General features: G+C 33.2%; 2 protein-coding genes and 1 pseudogene across 2 annotated transcripts; 2 read left to right on the top strand and 1 right to left on the bottom strand.

The window, feature by feature from the left end:
* Positions 1 to 1,507: 1,507 nt before the first annotated feature.
* Positions 1,508 to 3,848, top strand: LOC105189395 (uncharacterized). Its single transcript, XM_019844295.2, has 2 exons — positions 1,508 to 2,710; positions 3,517 to 3,848. Exons 1-2 carry the CDS (start codon positions 1,679 to 1,681, stop codon positions 3,805 to 3,807), a joined length of 1,323 nt encoding a protein of 440 aa, XP_019699854.1. The 5' UTR covers positions 1,508 to 1,678; the 3' UTR covers positions 3,808 to 3,848.
* Positions 3,849 to 3,979: 131 nt separating this feature from the next.
* LOC105189388 (uncharacterized) lies at positions 3,980 to 5,363 on the bottom strand. The gene is made up of 3 exons (XM_011151446.3): positions 5,212 to 5,363; positions 4,265 to 4,368; positions 3,980 to 4,182 (listed from the first exon to the last, which is right to left on the bottom strand). The coding sequence occupies exons 1-3, from the start codon at positions 5,269 to 5,271 to the stop codon at positions 4,047 to 4,049; spliced, it is 300 nt and encodes a 99-aa protein (XP_011149748.1). The 5' UTR covers positions 5,272 to 5,363; the 3' UTR covers positions 3,980 to 4,046.
* An 8,766-nt stretch (positions 5,364 to 14,129) lies between these two features.
* On the top strand, positions 14,130 to 21,009 carry LOC105189397 (trichohyalin-like; annotated as a pseudogene).
* The last annotated feature ends 491 nt before the right edge of the window (positions 21,010 to 21,500 follow it).

Below are 21,500 nucleotides of genomic sequence, written 5' to 3'. Positions count from 1 at the left end.
TTCGATATCTCCTAAACGGTTAGAGATACAGGCCTGGTTCTGGCACCAAATTAAAGTCCTCTCAAAACCCTACATTTTGCCGTAAGTGACGACTCTCTACTCCCAGTAGAAGCGGAGATATCAACGGAGAAAGCTTGGAAAACTTTAACCTTCGATATCTCCTAAACGGTTAGAGATACAGGCCTGGTTCTGGCACCAAATTAAAGTCCTTTCAAAACCCTACATTTCAAAACCCTACATTTTCGACTACATGGACGACTCTCTACTCCCAGCAGAAGCGGAGATATCGACGGAGGAAGGCTGGATATCTACGGAGAAAGGCTGGAAAACTTTAAACTTCGATATCTCCTAAACGGTTAGAGATACAGGCCTGGTTCTGGCACCAAATTAAAGTCCTCTCAAAACCCTACATTTTGCCGTAAGAGGCGACTACCTACTCCCAGTAGAAGCGGAGATATCAACGCAGAAAGGTTGGAAAACTTTAACCTTCGATATCTCCTAAACGGTTAGAGATACAGGCCTGGTTCTGGCACCAAATTAAAGTCCTTTCAAAACCCTACATTTTCGACTACGTGGACGACTCTCTACTCCCAGTAGAAGCGGAGATATCGACGGAGGAAGGCTGGATATCGACGGAGAAAGGCTGGAAAACATTAAACTTCGATATCTCCTAAACGGTTAGAGATACAGGCCTGTTTCTTGCACCAAATTAAAGTCCTCTCAAAACCCTACATTTTGCCGTAAGTGGCGACTCTCTACTCCTAGTAGAAGCGGAGATATCAACGGAGAAAGGTTGGAAAACTTTAATCTTCGCTATCTCCTAAACGGCTAGAGATACAGGCCTGTTTCTGACATCAAAATATAGTCCTCTAAAAACCTACATTTCACCATTAATTACGACTCTCAACTACCAGTAGAAGCGGAGATATTAACGGAAAAGTTCGAAAACTTTAACCTTCGATATCTCCAAAACGGCTAGAGATACAGGCCTGTTTTCTTCACCAAAATATAGTCCTATAAAACCGTACGTTCACTATAAATTTCGACTCTGAACTCCCAGTTGAAGCGGAGATATTCGCGGAACGAGTTAAAAAACTTTTACCTTTGATATCTCCTAAACGGCTGAATATACAGGCACATTTTTTTACCACAATAAAGTCCGGTATCAACCCTGTTCTTCCCGAATTGCGGGTAGTGCGTTGCGTGAAACATGAGGAGGTGAAGGGGCAAGACAGTAGAGATTCTAGTTTAGCGATAAGATCTGCCGCTGACTCGCCTCGTGTTTCCTCCTGCCGCACTGTCGTTCATCGGTAGTGAGACAAAGACGGAGAGCGATTGATCGTCTGTGCTTTTCTAACTTAATATCTTCCTTAAGGAAATAGAGTGAACAAGAACCATGCACGCTTTATCATTATCGTCAGGACGGGCATAGTGTGCACACATTTTCTCAGGTGGCGCGTCGGAAAATGCGTCCCAGCGTAACCGGTCCGGTGGTCGCTCTCAGGTTTCTCTCTGGTACTGGCGGCGCTGGAGATGTTGAGATCTGGCCAAAATCATCGCTAGTAGTTCATTGTTATCATTGTTATATAGTCATAGTTGGGAACATGTATTGAGTGCTGTTAATTTATTTTAATTATCCATGTAAAAATTATCCCATATATATTCAAATGTGTTGACCATGTCAGAAAACACGAAAACCGTTTTAAGACCAAGAGTTAGATTCTCTCAACTTTCTAATAAAGAGCAAAATAATGGAACTGTTAAAGAATCTTGTAAGAATCGTACAAATTTACAAATAAATGGTCCCAAAATTAAAAATATTGTAACTCTTGAAAGACCTGTTAGAATAATGAGTTCTACAGAGCATACTGATATTCATGAAAAGGACATACCTTTGAAGAATTGTGAAATGAAAGTCGCAGTATGTTTTGATGATAAAGCATCTAAGAATACTCAAAATACATCATTGTTTAATGATAATGTGTCAGAAACTGAGCTTCCAAAAACTTTACACAATGTAAATACTCAAAACATGAAAGAAATTGATAAATTATTGCAACTAGATAAAAATAGATGCATGGAAAATAATATTTTGAAACATTGTAGAAGAATTTTACAACAAAAAAACAAAGAAAATAAAACTACAGTATCAAACAAAATTATGTTGAATAAAAATATTAAGACAAAAATAAAAGATGATCAATATGAACAGCCAATTGTATGCAATAAGTTACAACTATTTAGGAACAATAATGATATGCAGAAAATAGATACTATAAATTCTAATACAACGGAAATAATGAAGTTAAAATCTGTACCAAGCATTATGAAAAGAACTGAGAAGCAAACCAAAACAAAAATATTCAATGCAAAATCTACTATACCTGATGTTATACCATATTATAAATATATCAAACCTAGAATACAAAATAAAGGACTTGTTAAAAAAAATGTATTACATAATATAACAGGCCCTAAAATTGAAGTTTCTGTGGGACCAGGAGTTTCTCATAAAAAACAGCATGATATAAAGATAGATGATGCAAGTAAACAATGTTATATATCAAATAATGCTGCAGAAAAATTGGCACAACCAGATTTTAATTCTATCTTATGTATCTTTAATAAACTTAAGGAAATTAAACAACATAAGGTTATCAGAAATATTAATCATTTATCATCTGTACAGAAGAATCTTTTAAATGAAAAGGTAATATTTATATATATATAATAATATGTAATATGTAAAATTAGGATAAATATGAATTTGAATCAGATTATATATATGTATATATATAAATAAGTAGCTATAAGTAGTTACCTATTATCCTTTTACTTCGTATTAATATATATATATACACACACAAGTCAAATTTATGACTTGATTATAATTTCAATTTGATTATAGACTAAATATGGCTATCATTCATAGCACCCAAAACTAGTTCAATAATGTTTGTAGTCATTGGATCTGTTCTTTATAGCTGCACTACTGAACTAGTGCAATAAGTAAAATGAGATAATCATATTTTTTCTCACTCTAACTTATTGCATTAGTTCAACAGTACAGCTATAAAGAACAGATCATATATTTGTATAAACAGCATAAGATTTAACAATGTTCATTATTGTATTTGTTGCATATATGTATAGACAAGTATGTTATAATTATTTATGCATATAACAAAATATGTATATAACATTAGTAATTATAATATTAAAAATTATCAAATTAGTTTTATGCTGTTTATGTGAATATAGGCTATGGTATCTATATGTTATTAAACTGATTTTAAGTTATAATTAACATAATTAAAGATGAATAATAACTCTCATGATATAAATTATTTAAAACTGACAGAAACTAATCAGACATGATTGGTAAATATAAATTAAAATAGTTTGATTTTTATTCTAACATATGAGCAATTTAGTGCTAAGTTACATGGTGTATGTAATTTTAAATTATAAGACATAAGGTTAATATTTAAAAGCATTTAGTCTTTTTTGTGATAGATTTCTACTGTACTGGATTTTCCATTGGATGAAGCAATTTTTAACAATTTAGTGGATTTGAACATAGAAGATAAACAAATGCCCACTATTATACGGAGCAAGGATCCAGAACCACGACAAAAGGATGTTGCACCCAAACTTTCTGACTTCTTTGTACCTGAATATACAAAAGATGTCTGCACACTGATACATATTAAATCTCGTGCTTCAAAAATTAATGAGGATTGGAATATTTTTAAAATTAGTAATAAAATACTTGATTGGAGACATAGTTTGGATGATGTACGATAATGTATTTATACCATTTGATAACTTATATAAATATTATAAACAATAAATGAAAAATAATTAAGACAGAATGGATACAACTGTTCCTAACAACACAATATGACATATACTCAAAACATTTTGGCATATAAAAATAAATTACTACAAAAGTATTGGTAGAATTTCTACTTACAAACTAGACAAGCTTGATCCGATAAAGAATTTGTTTTTTTATATTACATGTTTATTAATATCATGTTGATTTAAAATTCTGAAGGCATTGGAACAAAATTATTGTTGTAATATTTTTGACGCAGGTAAATATATAAACGTTGTAAGTTATAATAAAAACATATACCAGCAAGTATCAATCCGATTACAACTCCTCCTATGATTATCCTGTTAACATTCCAATTGATTTTAATTTGAACAAGTAAATATAATAGTATAATAATTTTCAAGGTAAATCTAATATATTTACACTGTAATCCATATGTTGTAATTATCATAAGTACAGCATACATTTTCATCACAACAATATTCCCAAACTTCGCATAATCCCCATACACAATAATGTGCAGCAGCCTAAAAATATGCACATAATGAAACAAATATTGATACATGTATATTTGAAAACTTAAGTTGAAATTTTATAAAAAAGAAGGTAATTGTGAAGATACGGACCTACTCACTAATTTCGCTAAAACTTTGCACAATTGTGTATTTTGGTGCGTAGAACACGATTTTGAAAGAAAAAAGTGTCGCTCTCAAATGGATCAAGTTATAAAAATCTGAAAGATAACACGCATGGGGTTAGGAAATCTGTCATGCCGATAATACAGATTAACTGAGAAGCATGTGCAATGCGTAAAGTGTGAGTACATATAATCGGGAGAGGGGCGGAGCCCCTCCCCCACATTCCCTCTTCAAAGAAATCCTAACCTAACCAAACTTATTGCATCTTTATTGTATACTGTTAAGTGTGGGTTTTAAAAATTATAATCTTTTTAATAATGTATGCAATATATGAAGATTTAATAAGTTGGGTTAGGTTAGGATTTTTGGGGAGATGGTGTGGGGGAGGAGCGGAACCCCTCCCCGCTTACATGTACTATCATATACTTTCTAACTAAAAAAAACAGACCATAAGTCTCTGTATTATCGGCATGACAGATGTCCTAACCTCGCGTGTGTCATTTTTTATCGCTTCATAAGTTTCGATTCGTTTGAGGACACTTTTTCAAGATCATGTTCTATGCACCAAAATACACAATTATGCAAAGTTTCAGCGAAATTGGTGAGGAGGCCCGTATTCTTCACAATTACCCAAAAGCATAACATAATAACCAATATTTATGATATTCTTGCGTTTTATAAACAGTATAATATACATTATATAAATGATATAATATTAAATATTGAAATTACTGATGAAATCATGAAAATCCAAATTAGTATAAAAGGTATACTATTTAATAGATACTCCATTGTACAAAGCACTACAATCACACCAAAATGTCAGGGGGTACAGACTCCCCTCTTAAGAAACGAGTGACAAGTTTCAGCATTACCATAGTCTATACTAGGGGTGCGTTCCGTTTCACGCATATGCGCGCATTTTTATAATATACGTGACATAAACTATAGATAAATGCGCGCATATACGTGAAACGGAACGCACCCCTAGATGTGTCGAACTAAAATAGGTCACGTGACGCGAAGTGGAGATACGCGCTACATTTAAAACCGTACATGCGCACTTATTGATATATCCCACATAGTACGTAATCCCATACAGCACAGACAATTGCAGCAATATTACTGCAATGTTGCAACATTGCACATTGCAGTGCAATATTGCAGAGACATTGCAAAAACAATATTTTGCATTATTATACCTGAAATGTTGCAGCAATATTTCAAAAGGTCATCATAAGGTAGCTCACTTAAATCCCTACAACTTTTACTCAGATCATTTTCTTTGAAACTTCAATACTGAAGAGTTATTTGGGGTAGGACATTAAAATGAGACATCCTGTATATTGTTAAAATATTTTATAAAACATAGCAAATATTTTTTAAATATTATTTTAACATTTATTTAATGTTAATGCAACAATGTTTATAATTTCAAAAGATGTTTATAATTTGATATTAGATTTGTAACATTATAACAGTCTCATTTAAACATTATTGAACCTTCGAAATTATACCCAAAGTAAACACACTTATATGAAGTGAGGAATTGGTGTAGTGTTAAAATGATAGATTTATAATCCGAAGCTGTTTTGAATGTCCGAATTCGTGTCACACCAGTACCAAGTGCGAGTTTTCCAAATATGATGTGATATGATATCAATAAAATAAACTAAGTTTCAAGTAAAACCAGCATGGGCTAAAAACTTTAAAAATCATTTCTACTAGAAAAAGAGCAATAATTAATTTTTAATTTTTCTACTGAGAAACATTACCAAAATGTTAGCACAACATTATTTATAACAACTTTACATTTGTGAATTCAACATTATCGAAACCTCCAAATCGAGGTCAAAGTTTGTTCATTATGATACTGGTATACAACATTAGGTACGACATATTTGAAAACGTTACATATCGTTATAATAACGTTTAATTAGTCTTTAATTACGTTAACGTAATGATTTTTTGCTAATTAGGTAGAAATATCCATAAAAGCTGCAGGAAATGTTCATAAGAGCTTCATTATCAGTATGTCCATATTTGCACGTGTAACCTCCATAGAAACTCCATTCAAAATGTCTATGGAGATCCACAGAACGTTCAAGAAGCGGACGTTTGGATGTTCAGTAGAGGTCTTATGGATATTACATAGACGTCCATTGTAGATTTTTAATCTCCATGCTGGCTATCTACTGGACATCTGGATGTTCTATTCTATGTGGGATAAATGGTGAAGATGACGTTAATTCGCGTGTATTAGCGGTGCTAGCAATGGTAAATTTGAATCCTCATATTTCAACTCGAGAACTGCAATGTAATTTAGGAATTCCTTATGTCACCTTATGTTACGTGTGGAGGATTTTACAAAGACATAAATTCCATCCCTACCATATCACTTTAACCCAACACGTAAATGAAAATGATATGCGGCTAAAAAGACAATTTTGTCGTTGAGTATTACGAATGGTAAGAGAAAACCCAACTTTTTTCCAGTATATTCTCTTCAGTGACGAAGCTTCATTTCATAACAACAGACAACTCAATACGCATAACTATCATTATTGGTCCACATACAATTTTTATTGGACTCAACGTGTTGATAATCAATACCGTTGGAGTTTAAACACTTGGTGCGGAATTGTAAACGGATATTTGATTGGTCCATACTTTTTTGATAACCGCTTAAATGGGGAAACTTACCTTTATTTCTTGCAGCATAAGACGGGCTTTTAGAAGAGGTAGATCTTGCTACTTGACAAAAAATGTGTGGCAGCAAGATGGTGCGCCACCTCATTTTCCATATATTGTGATGGAATACCTGAATAATATCTTTCATGAAAGATGGATAGGAAGGTATGGATATATTCGATGACCTCCACGTTTTCCTGATTTAACTTCGCGTGATATTTTTGTGAAGCTATATAAAAAATATTGTTTACAAAACTCCGTCGACATCTACAGGAGACTTGAAAAATCGGACAACTAATGTTTGTCACAGCATTCCTCAAAATATTTCAATTTCAACAGTAGATCATTTTGAGAAACGGTTGAGGCTATGTCTGCAAGAAAATTGAAGTCCATTCGAACATCCTATCAATGGCTAACGACATATTCAAGTTGATCTTGGCTTAACCGGCCGGATCAGTGATCGATTTTGCCTTAGTTGACTGGATGTGGACACACGTACACGCACGCAAGTGTAAATCCAACTATGCAACCTCCATCTAGTACACCTTGGGTAACGCTAATGCCGGCGATACTAAAACTTTCAAGCTCCATAACCCGAAAAGTACTCAACATAAAATAACTTTATTATAGTGTTTTGAAAAGTTCTCGAGGTACAAGACCTCGAAGCTACAAGAATATATAATGAAAAAAGTAGGGTGTTCCATTTAAAAAATCATTGACATGATGTTGACCTGCCTTTGACAAGGTCACTCAAGGTCAAATCCATATGTCCATCATGTGTTTCTTTTTTTTATTCATGGGGAGAAACCCTCATGAATACTCCCGCCCCTTTGGGAAGGGGCGGGGATTATGCCGAACTCTTACCGGTTAAAACTCCCTAGGGTGCCTGCTAAGCGAACCGGAGTGAGGGAGCTGGGGGAACTGCGCCTGCATTCCCTCCTCAGCACTCCAGCCTTGAGGCTCGATGACGAGCCCTCCGCCCTAGTGTTGCGACCCCCAGCTTACGCGGGAAAGAAGGGCGCGGCGCCCCGACTGAGCAGGCTTGCCGGATTGGCCACCGGCTGCTCTCCTTGTTGAGAGAAGAGAGGGGACACCCACGTGCTCTCCCAGCCCCTCTCGATTACGTTGAGGAGGGCGAGGAGTGGGGGCCTCAGGGAAGAAGGGGAAATCACCTTCTTCTCCCCACGATGGCCAGTGCCCCCTTCGTCGGCAGACGGATGCAATCCCTAGACGGCCGGAGGCATCCTCGATTACGTGAATCTGCCTCCGGCAGCCATGTAGGGTCGACGTCCTGTGGATCTCTCTTCAAGCCATATAACTATTGAAAAATTTTTTCAATAAAATCATTGGTTTGCGAGATAATCGACTATATCACTTAAAATGAAACACCCTGTATACATATGTGTGTGTGCGTGCATGCGTGTATATGTGTGTGTGTGTGTGTGTGTGCGTTATTGTGTCAAAGTTATAATCATTAGGTATAAATACAATATTTTTGGTAACATGTGTATATATGTGATGTATTTATTTGACAATTTGAATTTCTGTGTCCTCTGTTACATTTCTTTTAACAAGATGGTTTAGATTCCAACAGAATTTACATTTATTTTCATTACTCAGGATTCAAAATATATCCAGTGAATATCGGCATCATTTTATAGGTGTCTTCACTCCGGATGGTTTTTATTATACCATACACGAACGGACGATTTATCATTAATTTCTCTTCAGGCATTATGGAATAAGGCATTATCATAATACCTGTAACATAATTATCATAAGCAAAAGAAATATTGTTAAATACAACATGTATATGAAAACATGTTTATTTAAAAAACGTCTTAAAAATGTCTTAAATAAGATTTTTATAAGACGTTTTTTTATAACATAAGAATATTTTTAGATATTATAAAAAGAATCTTAAAGTTGTCTATATATTATTATATATATAAAGTCGTTATACAAATATTATATTTTCGTCTGAGTATGAGACATTTATAAAACATATGTAACTGCATTACTAATTATAACATTTATGCATACGTTGCTATAGTAAATATCTTACAAGGAACATCCGCGAAGTGTCTGACATTTATTAATTTGATAATCTTGAAATTTCCGAAGGTTGATAAGTTAAAAAAATGTTAGAGCACTATTGTAACAATATATTCTTGAGATCAAGTAAAATAAAAAAGTCTAGTATCACTTTTTCTTCCGACAAATAGTTAGCAAGATATCGTTAAATATTGAAAAAGTTATCAAGTTTTCCTCAAATATCTCAAAAAATATTAGACAAATAAAAAATGTTTCAAACAAAAGTTGTTCAAATTAACTAGTAGAAAAAAAGTAGAATAAAAAATAAGGGTTCCCATTTAAAAAACGCAAGTTGACCTTCAAATGACCTTGAAAATAGAGGTTAAGGTCAAATTCAAGGTCATCATAAGGTAGCTCACTTAAATCCCTACAACTTTTATTCAGATAATTTTCGTCGAAATTTCAATACTGAAGAGTTATTAGGGTGGTCCGTTACTTTTGGGACACCCTGTATATTCTATTACAATAAGTTTTGCAAAATAAAGAAGCAATAAATTTTCTTACAAATATATATATATATATATGTATTTCTATCCTCGAATATGATCTCACGAATCACAATAAAATTTTAGCAAATTATATTGCTAGAAGCTGCTCTTTCGCCCACAAGCGTTCGCTCGTACGAGCTCATTGAACGTTTATTAGCTCACAGTTTAACGTTGGAAAGCTAATATCACTGGCGGTGCTAAAATAAGCTATTCCTGCAGTCGCGAGCGCCATGTTAAAAAGCTTATTCAATGTGGCGCTTCCGCCACTGGATATGAGCTAGCGGGACCGCGCGGCCACTGCGAAGGGGCGAGTTATAAGCTCATCACCGTTTCTTCTTTTCTTCAGCATTTATGTAGCTTCGCTAAGTAGCATTTATGTAGCTTCGCTAAGTAGCTGAATCAGTCATTTAGCAACATGGATGTGCGCTGGAAACATCCTTGGACATCGATCGTTTGCGGGTTGTGGGAAAACAGTCTTCATAAAGACTCTTCTTCGTTATTTACCCGAGATGACGGATACTCGTTTCGACAAGATCCTATTTTATTATGCCGACTGGCAAGAGGCTTACCGGTAACTACAACATGAAGTGGTGAAATCGACGATGCATGATCGAATTTCGAGAAGGCTTACCGCGCGCGGATGATTATTCAAACAATCCGCTTGTCACGAAATTGGTGATAATAGACGATCTCATGAGGGAATCGTCATCATGCGATGTAATCATCGATCTGTTCACGGAGGGGGGTCATCACAAAAATCTTAGTGTTATACTCATTTCGCAAAATCTATTTCATCAAGGACGTGGACAACGAGATATTTCTCTCAACGTGAATAGGGTGACCATATCCTAGTCATAAAAAAAGAGTAAAAGACGGGTAAAAAAGTGTATAAAAGAGTACTAATTACGGTTCCAAAAGAGTACAGTAAGTAGAACACAAAATCATATAAAAGTCAAGGTGACGTCAAATAATATAAAAATTATATCATTTTGACGTCAAAATGGTTTTATGTTTTATCTGGGACAGTGATTAATGGATTACTAGGTATAATATTTAAAATAAAACATAGTGGGTACTAAATAAACCGAGAAATATTAGTCGAACACCTATATTTTATTATATTATTAAGATATTTTATAATTATATTTTGCACTCCGTACATCGCCTGACAATTTCGGTTTTCACTGTGTCGTTACCAAAGAGCAGATATCAGCACCGTTTTCCGCACTCACAACGCCAGAGCGCTACGCGCCAGTGTCGATTGTGCTGCACGATTTATACGAGGGCAGTCTGAAAAGTTCTCGGCCTAACAATGAAAAAAAATTTTTTTGCCGTGAAATATGTTTTATTTTTCAATATAATCTCCTGAAACTTCAATACATATATTCCAACGTTTTTCCAATAATTCAATATCATTAAAGTGTGATTCCAGAAGGTTCTTTTCGCTCTGGTATATAGTGGTGGATCCAAGTTTCATCAACAGTTATGAAACGACGCTTGAAATTCATTTTATTAAGACGATCCAAACATGTTTGAGAAATACGCATTCGAATGCGTTTTTGGTTAATTGTTAGCAAATGCGGCACTTATCTTGCACAAAGTTTTCTCTACTGGTGCTACTACTCAAATGACTTGACAGATCGAATAAAATTTTACATGAGTTTATCAGAGATGCCACTTTCCAATACAATTATAGTTTGACAGTTTCTAATGCCATGTATGTGTCAGGTCGAGAACTTTTCAGACTGCCTACGTAGTAACTAGCGGGGCACCGTTGCGCAGAACTTCTACGCATAATCGGTATTGGCGCTCGTGGCGCTCAAATGCTGTGAGTGATGAAAACGTCACCGAAGTCTGCTCTCTGGTCATTATCGACAAAGTATAATTACGACATTACGTAACATTACGAAAAAAGAGTACATACAAGAGTATGATACGTAAAAAGTAGAGAGTACTCTTTTTACCACCTTAAAAAGAGTACATATACTCTTAAAAGAGTACATATGGTCACCCTAAATATGAATTATATCGTGGTGTTCAAAAACCCCCGCAATCGTATTCAGATTTGTCACTTGGCCCGGCAGGTATGTTCGGAAGATTTAAAGTTTCTGGAAGAAGCTTACTATGACGCTACACTGATTCCACACGGTATCTGTTGCTCGATCTGAAACAATCTACCTCGGGTATCGGTTTCGTACGAAACCGTATCCCTATAATGTCTTAAAGACGTCACAAAGACATTTTTCCGACAACTTTATCAAATCTCTTCAAAAGGATATATGAAACGCATACAAGATTACCACTTTTCTTACAAACCATACATTTCTCCTCAGATATATTACATCTTTTTATATCTACCGCTATTTTTACAGAAGTTGACGGAATATCTTAGCAAGTCTGAAGATTCTGACATTGTAAATACTTCATTAGCGTCATTAGTGTGCTTTTTCGAAGAAAAGTCAGTTGTTGCTTTTTTTTCGACTTTGCTACAAAATGTCGGCATTCATGCCGAGTAATTCGTTTGAATATACTATTATGTTTTCCTTTCTCACAAAATCTATATTAAGAATGGATCGAATAAGAAGTTCAAAAGCACTTTTTACGTACTTACCACATCCCTTACAATGATAAATGACTGAGATCAACAGTTATTTAGTCAGAGTTATAAACATCAGAAAAAGAATATGCTACGATTAATAAAACTGATTTGTATTCTGTTGCTCTATCATTATGAAGTGTTAATTCCACTTATCTCTTGTGAAAATCACATCTTGATATATCACGTCCATATGAATAATTGATGATGCAGAAATGCTTTTTTGTATATTACATACCATGCCTATAAAGATTTCGGAATAGAAAAGCTGCTTTTGATTCCCATAAACATAAAAAAGTACGCGAAAACCATATTACTGGTCTTATTCAAACGAGGACATTTACAAGATCAGTATAAGGGGCTAAATTAACGACGTTTTACATATATTCAACATTATACATATGCATAGTTTTTGTAAAAGTTTGATGGCGGAAACTGATTAATAACTTAGAGAAATATGACGAGTTCTGAATTAAAAGTATAGCAAATCGAGTATCTTCAAACTGCTCTATCTTCAATTCTAATTGGCCGATCGAAAAACAGGTTTCAGGGGATTGTGAAATACGTCAACAGTAATAATTTCTCACAGTATCAAGTACGTATGTGCGTGCATGTAGGATGTGTGTACGTGTGTGCGTGCGTTCATGCGTGCATGCGTGCATGCGTTCATGCGTGCGTGTGTGCGTATGTATGTGCGCGCGTGCGGGAGAAAAAGAGATAAAATGAGGGAAGGAGGGGAGAGAGGGGAAGGAGACAGAGAGAGAGAGAGAGTTTTGATTTGATAGAAAATTACAGGTGATCGTCTCTATATTATCAAAAATTTTGGGATTGTCAGCCGTTTTGACATTTCTTGAAATCATATGGTGCATTGATCGTTTTTATTTGGTTTCCATGTGAACGGTTACTCTGCGAGAGGTTTCGTATACGTTCAATGAATTGCATGTTATGACCAGTATCTTCACTTTACTTGTTAAGTAATTTATTTTATATTGTATTTATAACTTGTTCCTTTTAAAACGACATAAAGGATAATAATGGATACTCGTTTAGAAATGTGTACAAAAAATTTCTTGAAACCTGGACAGACGTTTCAGAATTCGAAAGTGAGTATTTTTCCTCTTACTTTTCGAGTATCTTCACATTAAGTGTTCATGAAAATTAAGAGAAAGGTTTGAATTAAATAAATAAAATAAGTAGTGCAGAAGGACCAAAAAGTTTGATATCCAGTAAACAATCTGCTAATAGTCTGCCGATAAATTGACAACAGATTCAATCTGTTGACAGATACATCTGTGTTTGCATTTGGTTAATATTTTATTGATAAAATTTATTGGATCTAATACTGGATTGATGAGAGAAAGTGAGTAGAATTTGCAGCATGTTCTATTTAAACGCATTAGAATCATGAATCCTATTCAGTTTCTGTCATCTGTCATCATATTTTATTATTAAATTCTGTGGTATTTCTGCTCTTTTTAGCAAAGTAAATTTTTAACAGAGTCTACACAAGATACTATGCAAAATCCGTTCTTGCAGAATTTGCTGTCTGAATATTTTTATATTGTAAACAATAATTTTCAATATAATTTTATTCATATATTTGAGGAACAAAGTTAATACTGAGAAAGGACATAAGGCATAATTATAATTGTTCAATTATTCTATTTTACAAGTTCCTGGACTTATTTTTAAAATTTAAAAACGCTTATAGGAATTGAATTTCTTGTAAATTATTCTATTATAAATTTCATAAACACTATAAATTTGTTTTATAGGCATTTAAAAGATCATCGATATTGTTAGCACCAAAATGTACTTTTCAAAAACTGATGAACTATACTCTAGATGAAGATAGGATAATGGAGCAACAAGAGAAAGAATATACAAAACTAGCAGCATTGAAAAAAGTAATTATGAGAGAATTGAAATCAATATAGAAATACATTTATTAATTTTTATGTAATACATTTTGCAATTTGCAATTTAATCAAATATTAAAGGATAATATGCTAAATATAAAGATAATATTTCTTGTTGCAAATCTTGCTTCAGAAATCCACAAAATATACACATTTGAAATAATTTTTGTATAATTTAGATAAAATATATTTGATTATTTTGCAAAATTTATCTCAGTTAATTGATAAAATTACTGAAACAAAAATAATTTGATAACAGCATATTAAAGCAAGGCAGAAGGAAGAATTATTGTCAGAGAAAGGGAAGGCTAAGGAGGAAGAAACAGTCCTTATCAAGGAAATTGATAAGAAAAAAGCAATAGAATATGCAAGAATAATGGGGCAGGCAAAGATGTTGTTATTACAACAAAGACCTTTATGTCGACGAATTAATAATGCCTTGCTATCTTCCGAGGTATTTTTTTTTAAAAGAATATTTACATAATTATGTTAGGGCCTTAACAAGTCCTCTTTGACTCTTCAACAGGATTATAAAAATTAAATTTACAATGGTTTATTATAATTTTATCAGTGTCTCAGGGAATTGGAAACCCAAGTGACATTTCAGAAAATTATTAAAACAATAGATGAGGAACAAGATGAAACATATGTTGATTCTATTAAGACAGCTGTTGCAAGATATAGGGAACAAGAAAAACAGGAAATAAGGAAGCAAGAAGAAAAGATGAAAAATTACAGAATGGATCTAAAGAAACAGTAAGCTCTAAGAATATTTAAGAATAAAATTAATATTTGCTTTGAGAGTAATATTAATATGTATTATTGTAGATATACAGGGTGTCCCAAAAGTAACAGACCACCCTAATAACTCTTCAGTATTAAAGTTTCAAGGAAAATGATCTGATTAAAAGTTGTAGGGATTTAAGTGAGCTACCTTATGATGACCTTGAATTTGACCTTAACCTCTATTTTCAAAGTCATTTGAAGATCAACTTGCGTTTTTTAAACGGGAACCCTTATTTTTTATTAGACTGTTTTTTTCTACTAGTTAATTTGAACAACTTTTGTCTAAACATTTTTTTATTTGTCTAATATTTTTTGAGATATTTGAGGAAAACTTGATAACTTTTTCAATATTTAACTTACGATATCTCGCTAACTATTTGTTGGAAGAAAAAGTGGTACTAGACTTTCTTGCTTTATTTAGTCTCATGAATATATTGTTACAATAGCGCCTTGACTTTTGTTAACTTACTGATTTTTGGAAATTTTAAAATCATCAAATTAACAAAAATCAGGGCGCTATTGAAACAATATATTCTTGAGACTAAATAAAGCAAGAAAGTTTAGTACCACTTTTTCTTCCGACAAATAATTAGCGAGATATCGTAAGTTAAATATTGAAAAAGTTACCAAGTTTTCCTTAAATATCTCAAAATATATTAAGCAAATAAAAAAATATTTCAGACGAAAGTTGTTTAAATTAATTGGTAGAAAAAGATGATATAATAAAAAATTTGGATTTCCATTTAAGAAAATTGATAATCAGTAAATATATCGAAAATGGAGCCATCTATAAACAAAATGCTATCGCTGTCCTATGTCCCCCTTCAAGCTAAACAACTTTTGTCTTAAGCATTTTCTATAGCATTTCTTAAACATTTTTCGATTTAACGCAGTGTTTCTGAGATATTTGAGTGAGTCCTTTAAAATGGAACACCCTGTATATATAGAATTGATGATATATTAATGAAGATATAGAATTATTAGTATTGTATAGCCACGTGTATATGTAGCGGAACGTATATATATTAGTTTGTCTAAAAAATATTGAGCCTTTGGAGGTCAAAATTGAGAATATATTTATTGTTATTTGAAAATAACATTATGAAACCACATATGCACCATTTTGTTCGATGACCTTCTGCCATTTTCTGGTCAAAAAATTGTGACACGTGGTTTTCACAGGCCTCTTTTGAAACTAACTTAACACCATTCAAGAAGTTCTGTAGAGACCGAAACAAATAATAGTCTGACGGTGCCAGGTTTTGGCTATACGGTGGATGCATTAAAACCTCCCAGTCAAATTCTCTCAATTTCTGACGGGTCGTTAAAGATGTATGCGGTGTGGCGTTGTCAGAGTGGTATATGACACCCTTTCTGTTGACCAGTTTCGGCCGTTTCTTTTGAATTGTTAGGTGCAATCGCGCTAACTGTCGACAATATAGGTCCGAGTCTATCATTCTGGCGGCAGCAGCTCGTGATGCACGATGCCGTTCCAATCCTACCAAACACACAGCATAACCTTTCTAGGTGTCAGTGTGGGTTTTACCACAGACTGAGTGGAACTTCTCTTCACTTCGACCACGATCTTTTTCGCACATTGTTGTCGTAGGTTATCCACTTTTCATCACTCGTGACCAACTGCTTCAGAAATGGCTCGATTTTGTTACGTTTCAGTAGAGATTCGCAGATAGAAATTCGGTCGAGTAAATTTTTTTGAGTCAAATCATGTGGCACCCAAACATCAAGCTTCTTTTTATAGCCAACTTTCTCCAAATGATTTAACACTGTTTGGTGATAGATGTTTAGGTCATTGGCGATGTCATGACTGCTTACATACCGGTCTTGCTCGGCTTTTGCCAGAATATTATTCACTTTTTCTGTGATTGGTCGCCCACTGCGAGGAGCATCTTGGACATCGAAATTTCCAGAACGAAAGCGACTGAACCATCTTTTGGCTATTGCTTTTGATAATGTATCTTGCCTATAAACAGCACAAATTTCTTCACAGGCCTGCGCAGCATTTGCGCCTTTATCGAAATAAAATTGTAAAATGTAGCGCAGTTTTGCGGAAAGTTCACTCATCTTCACGACGCAATACCTTACGTCTGATTATAAGAATTCCAACACTTTTTGTACGTCTACTAACTTCAACTTGTCAGCTGTCAAATGACGTTAGGCCTGACCTGCTGCGACTCATATATCTTGAGATTTGGGACACTAACGCTACCTCGTGCGCAAAAGGCTCAATACTTTTTATGTGCCCACCCAGTCTAAGAAAAACAAGAGTATTAATTTTCGGTGATATATATTACGTTATATACATATATAATATGTATAACATGTTCAATAATTCCTGGATTCTAATCTATTTATTAAAACAGCATCGTCAATAGTTTTGTATTGATTATAAATTATAAATTAGAGTTGAAAAGAACAAACATGATATTAAATTGAAAGCAGTGGAGAAATTGCAGAACGAAAAACAAGATTTAAATAATATAATTCGAGACTTGCAACTTACGAAAGAAAAGGAAATACAAGAAGTATGTATTAATATATTTACTATCGATAATATCTACGAAGATAATATCTAATAAATATTAATATTTACCGATAACACGTTTTATTCTAATCAATTTCAATGTATTATTTTGTTTATAGATATCGAACAAAAAGAAGAGTCTCCAACAGTTTTTTCAAAATGAGGTAAAGAGGAAAAATCAATTCATATTAAAATTAAAACACAATGAAGAGATTCAGGATTGGATGTCGAAAATTTATCAAGAAACGAAAGAACGAATACAGGAAATACATAAATCGATAACAATAAGAGAAACGAAAGAGAGAGAACGTCAACAGCAGATTATAGGTGTTAAATGATACTCTATTTTCGTGAAACAATCGTGGAAAAATTTGGTGGAAAAAACTTTAGATATGATAAATATTGATAGAATAGAATTACAATTACTAACAATTGTTTTTTTTTTTTTTTTTAGTGGAGGATTATAACGCAATTGCTCAAAGGTATAAGGAAGAAGAACGAAAAACCTTACAAAAAGCTATAGGAGAGAAAAAAGCAATCGAAATAGAAAAAATAGAAGCAGGAAAGGAACGACAGGAAGCAATGCGTGTTGGCAGAAACGAATATAAGCTTCAACATGAAGTACTGAAAATAAAAACAAAAAAACAAAAACAAGAGGAGAAAGAATTAAGAAATTGGGAAATAATGCACAGATTTAATAGAGATGAATTTAACAAACAAAACAACATTCAGGAGAACAAACGACAATGGCAGCAGATATTGGAATATAGAAGTGAATTACAAAATGAAATTGTAAGAATATATTTTTCTTATATCATGATGCAAAGAAAGAACAGTTTTATATTTGATATAGATTTTATAACAATTAATTATACAAAGCTTGTGTGCAGTAGATTAAACTGAGCAGAAGGGTCTTTTATTGTTTTGCAAATTATACAATAATCATTAAGAAATTAATTAACATATTCACCGCCATGACGGTTAGTGATCGACACTGAACTTTTTACTCACGTCTTGTCAGTTACCAGTGACACACACTGCGATAAATGTTAAACTAATGTATAATAAGTAATTGTTTATATTTACAAGATTATCATTCTGTTTAATAATAATGGAAAAGCGTACTGATAAAGTATATTAATAAATATTAACAATTTTATTTATTAAGTTTTTAAAAATAATTATTGCAATTATAATTATAAAATGATATAATGAATCTTATTAAAACAACTAACTTGAACAGAAAGTTAATTAAAAAGTAGTAATAGTAGTAATAGATTTTTAGAGAAAGAGAACAATCTTTATAAGCAAGATTTCATTTAAAATGCTTCAGAGGACTTTGCAGAATATTTCAGATGACCTGATGCGAAATGGCTTTTGGCTAAATTGTTTGACGATTTATATTATATATAATAGTTCTTGATGTGTAGGTCAAAAGTATCAATGAGTCCAAAGTCCGAATAATTAATAGCTTCCGCAGCAGCTCAACAAGATTAGGGTTTTTGTACATCATTTAACATAGAGAGAACATATTTATACATATATATAGGTGTCTTAGAACAATTTTCATAGAGCTCATAGAAAGTGGGTTAAGACAAACATAAAAGTCCAATATTGTTTTGCGATATTTATGATAATTATCGAGTTATTAATTAGAGAAATCTGATAAGTAAGCGCGTGTCGGGATGGATGATTGGAGAAGCATTGCAGCCATTCGGACAAGAACGCGGCCTAGGGTTCGTATTCTTGAAAAATGTCGCATACGATATTACATGAATGTCACCAGATATCACGATTTTCAGCCAATTAAATTGCCTCATTGATGAAATATCGTATATTTTCCACAAATTTTCGGGAATAAGGACTTAGTCGATCCAACAAATTTTGCTGGTGCACGGCGAGAGGAAAGACGTGTCGCTATTCATGTTTTATCTCGTCGCTCCTACGTTTTGCCGCATGTCAGTTGTTGGGTCGCACTAAATTGGAACGGCTCTTCTGTCACCACTCGTCAATTTTTACAATTAATAATTATTAATAATTATTGCGATTAATAATTATTGCGAATACCGCAAAACAGTATGGGATTTTTATGTTCGTCTTAATCTCTGTCTCCATAAGTTCTTCGTAGCTAGTTCTTCGTAGCTAATATTGAGACGTCCTGTGCATCCTGCATATATTCGAATGTATGTGTGTGCGCGCGCGTGCATGCATGTGCGCGCGTGCATGCATGTGCGTGCGTGCATACATGTATACATTAAAAAGAATAGTGCTAGGAAGTTGGGATAATATGTTTACCACAAAAGTCTATCTGAAGTTTCTGATGATGTTACTTTCACTTTTCCTGGGAAATCCTGAGAAATATCGGAAATTAAAGGTAACTTAAAATTTTTAAATGGGACAATATGGGTATCGTTGAATAGAGTTTTTAAGAAAAAATAATTTTTTCTCGAAAAGAATTAACATCACTCGGAAATGAAAAAATAGTTACAGATGTTTAAAAAGTATTTGCCACTTTGACGAAGACATCTTTCCATCCTTATGTTATTGATAGTTCTTAGGATTTCTGCAGAATTTAGAGAATGGCAACCTTCTTTCTTATGTTTATATTTAGCTTGTAATTCATATCAAGTCTGGCTTGTTAGGTTGTGTGTTTATTATGTTTGGTCTAAACGACGAATGGATTCAAGAAGCTTACTATTATTTAAATTCTGCAGAAGTCTTAAGAGTCGTCGACAGTATGAAGTAAAAAATGGAAAGATGTCTTCGTCAAAGTGGCAAATTTAAGCATCTGTAACTATCTTTTCATTTCTTAGTAATTAGTAATATTATTCTTAGTAATATTATAATTTTTTTCAAACAAAAGTTGTTTTTTTAAACTGTATCTAACGATATATTGTTTCATGTTGCTATTTAAAATTTTAAGTTGCCTTCAATTTCCGGTATTTCCCAAGGTTTCACCGTCCCGGTACTTTTTATACACCCTACATATAAATTAATTATTCGTTTCATATAATTATATATAGGAAGAAAAGCGAATAGAAAAACAACGTGAAAAAGAAATGAGTGAACTCGAAGACATAAATACAAAAGTTGCGTTTGAAGAAGCCAATCGGAGGATTTTGTTTTATGGCAATAAAATTTTAGAAGAATCAAAAAATGTCAGGCCACTTTATCCAATTGTGAGAGCTATACAGGTACATTCGAACACTAATATTATAGAAAAGTAAAATTAATAAATTTGTCAGTGTTTTTAAAAATCGACATTATTAATTGTAGGAATGTAAAAAAGAAATGGGATTAACATCAGCAAAAAATTCTGAGAAAGATATCAAAGTGGAACAGTAAAAGAAAGATATAGAATTTCTCGTACAATTTACAGAATATGTTTCGGTCAATCAGATACATTTATTTTAATTATTATACACAATAAACAATATTCATTCCTAATTCATATCTTTGCGATTACTACACAGCATTATGAGATATTATCGAATGTCTCTAACCAAACACAGTCAGCTGATTAATGTTTGTAGAACTTTTTTCGACGAGTTTTACAATGTAACGGAATACGGTCAGTTTGTCAGTCGATCTAACTGCGTTTCTGACTGCGTTTCTTTTTCTCTCATCCGATGAATGGTTGCACAATTTGAGAAGGAATTGTGGAGTTTACGAGATGAGGTAAGAGTTGGTAACGAGTTGCTAGTATTGTAGGATTGAAACCTCGAGTTTATTAACTTATTACTAGTAGTAGTAATTGTAATAGTAGTAGTATATACGAGATATTTCAGACTATCCGAGTCACTCGATTTTTTCGTAAACGTAACATTTTAGAGAAAAATGTTTCAGATAGTTGTAGATTTTTAAGTGACGCATCAGATAGTGGTATTAGTATAATATAACCTTAA

This window comes from Harpegnathos saltator, unplaced genomic scaffold (assembly GCF_003227715.2).
Source record: "Harpegnathos saltator strain DR-91 unplaced genomic scaffold, Hsal_v8.6 scaffold155, whole genome shotgun sequence".
Lineage (NCBI taxonomy): Eukaryota > Metazoa > Arthropoda > Insecta > Hymenoptera > Formicidae > Harpegnathos > Harpegnathos saltator.
This window is presented reverse-complemented; position numbering and strand designations above follow the sequence as displayed.

Coding starts and splice junctions, on each gene's coding strand:
- LOC105189395 (XM_019844295.2), top strand. CDS start 1,679: ATGTCAGAAAACACGAAAACCGTTTTAAGACCAAGAGTTAGATTCTCT. Junction 2,711..3,516: donor AGAATCTTTTAAATGAAAAG/GTAATATTTATA, acceptor TTTTTGTGATAG/ATTTCTACTGTACTGGATTT.
- LOC105189388 (XM_011151446.3), bottom strand. CDS start 5,271: ATGGAGTATCTATTAAATAGTATACCTTTTATACTAATTTGGATTTTC. Junction 4,369..5,211: donor GGATTTTCATGATTTCATCA/GTAATTTCAATA, acceptor GCATATTTTTAG/GCTGCTGCACATTATTGTGT. Junction 4,183..4,264: donor TACAACATATGGATTACAGT/GTAAATATATTA, acceptor GAATGTTAACAG/GATAATCATAGGAGGAGTTG.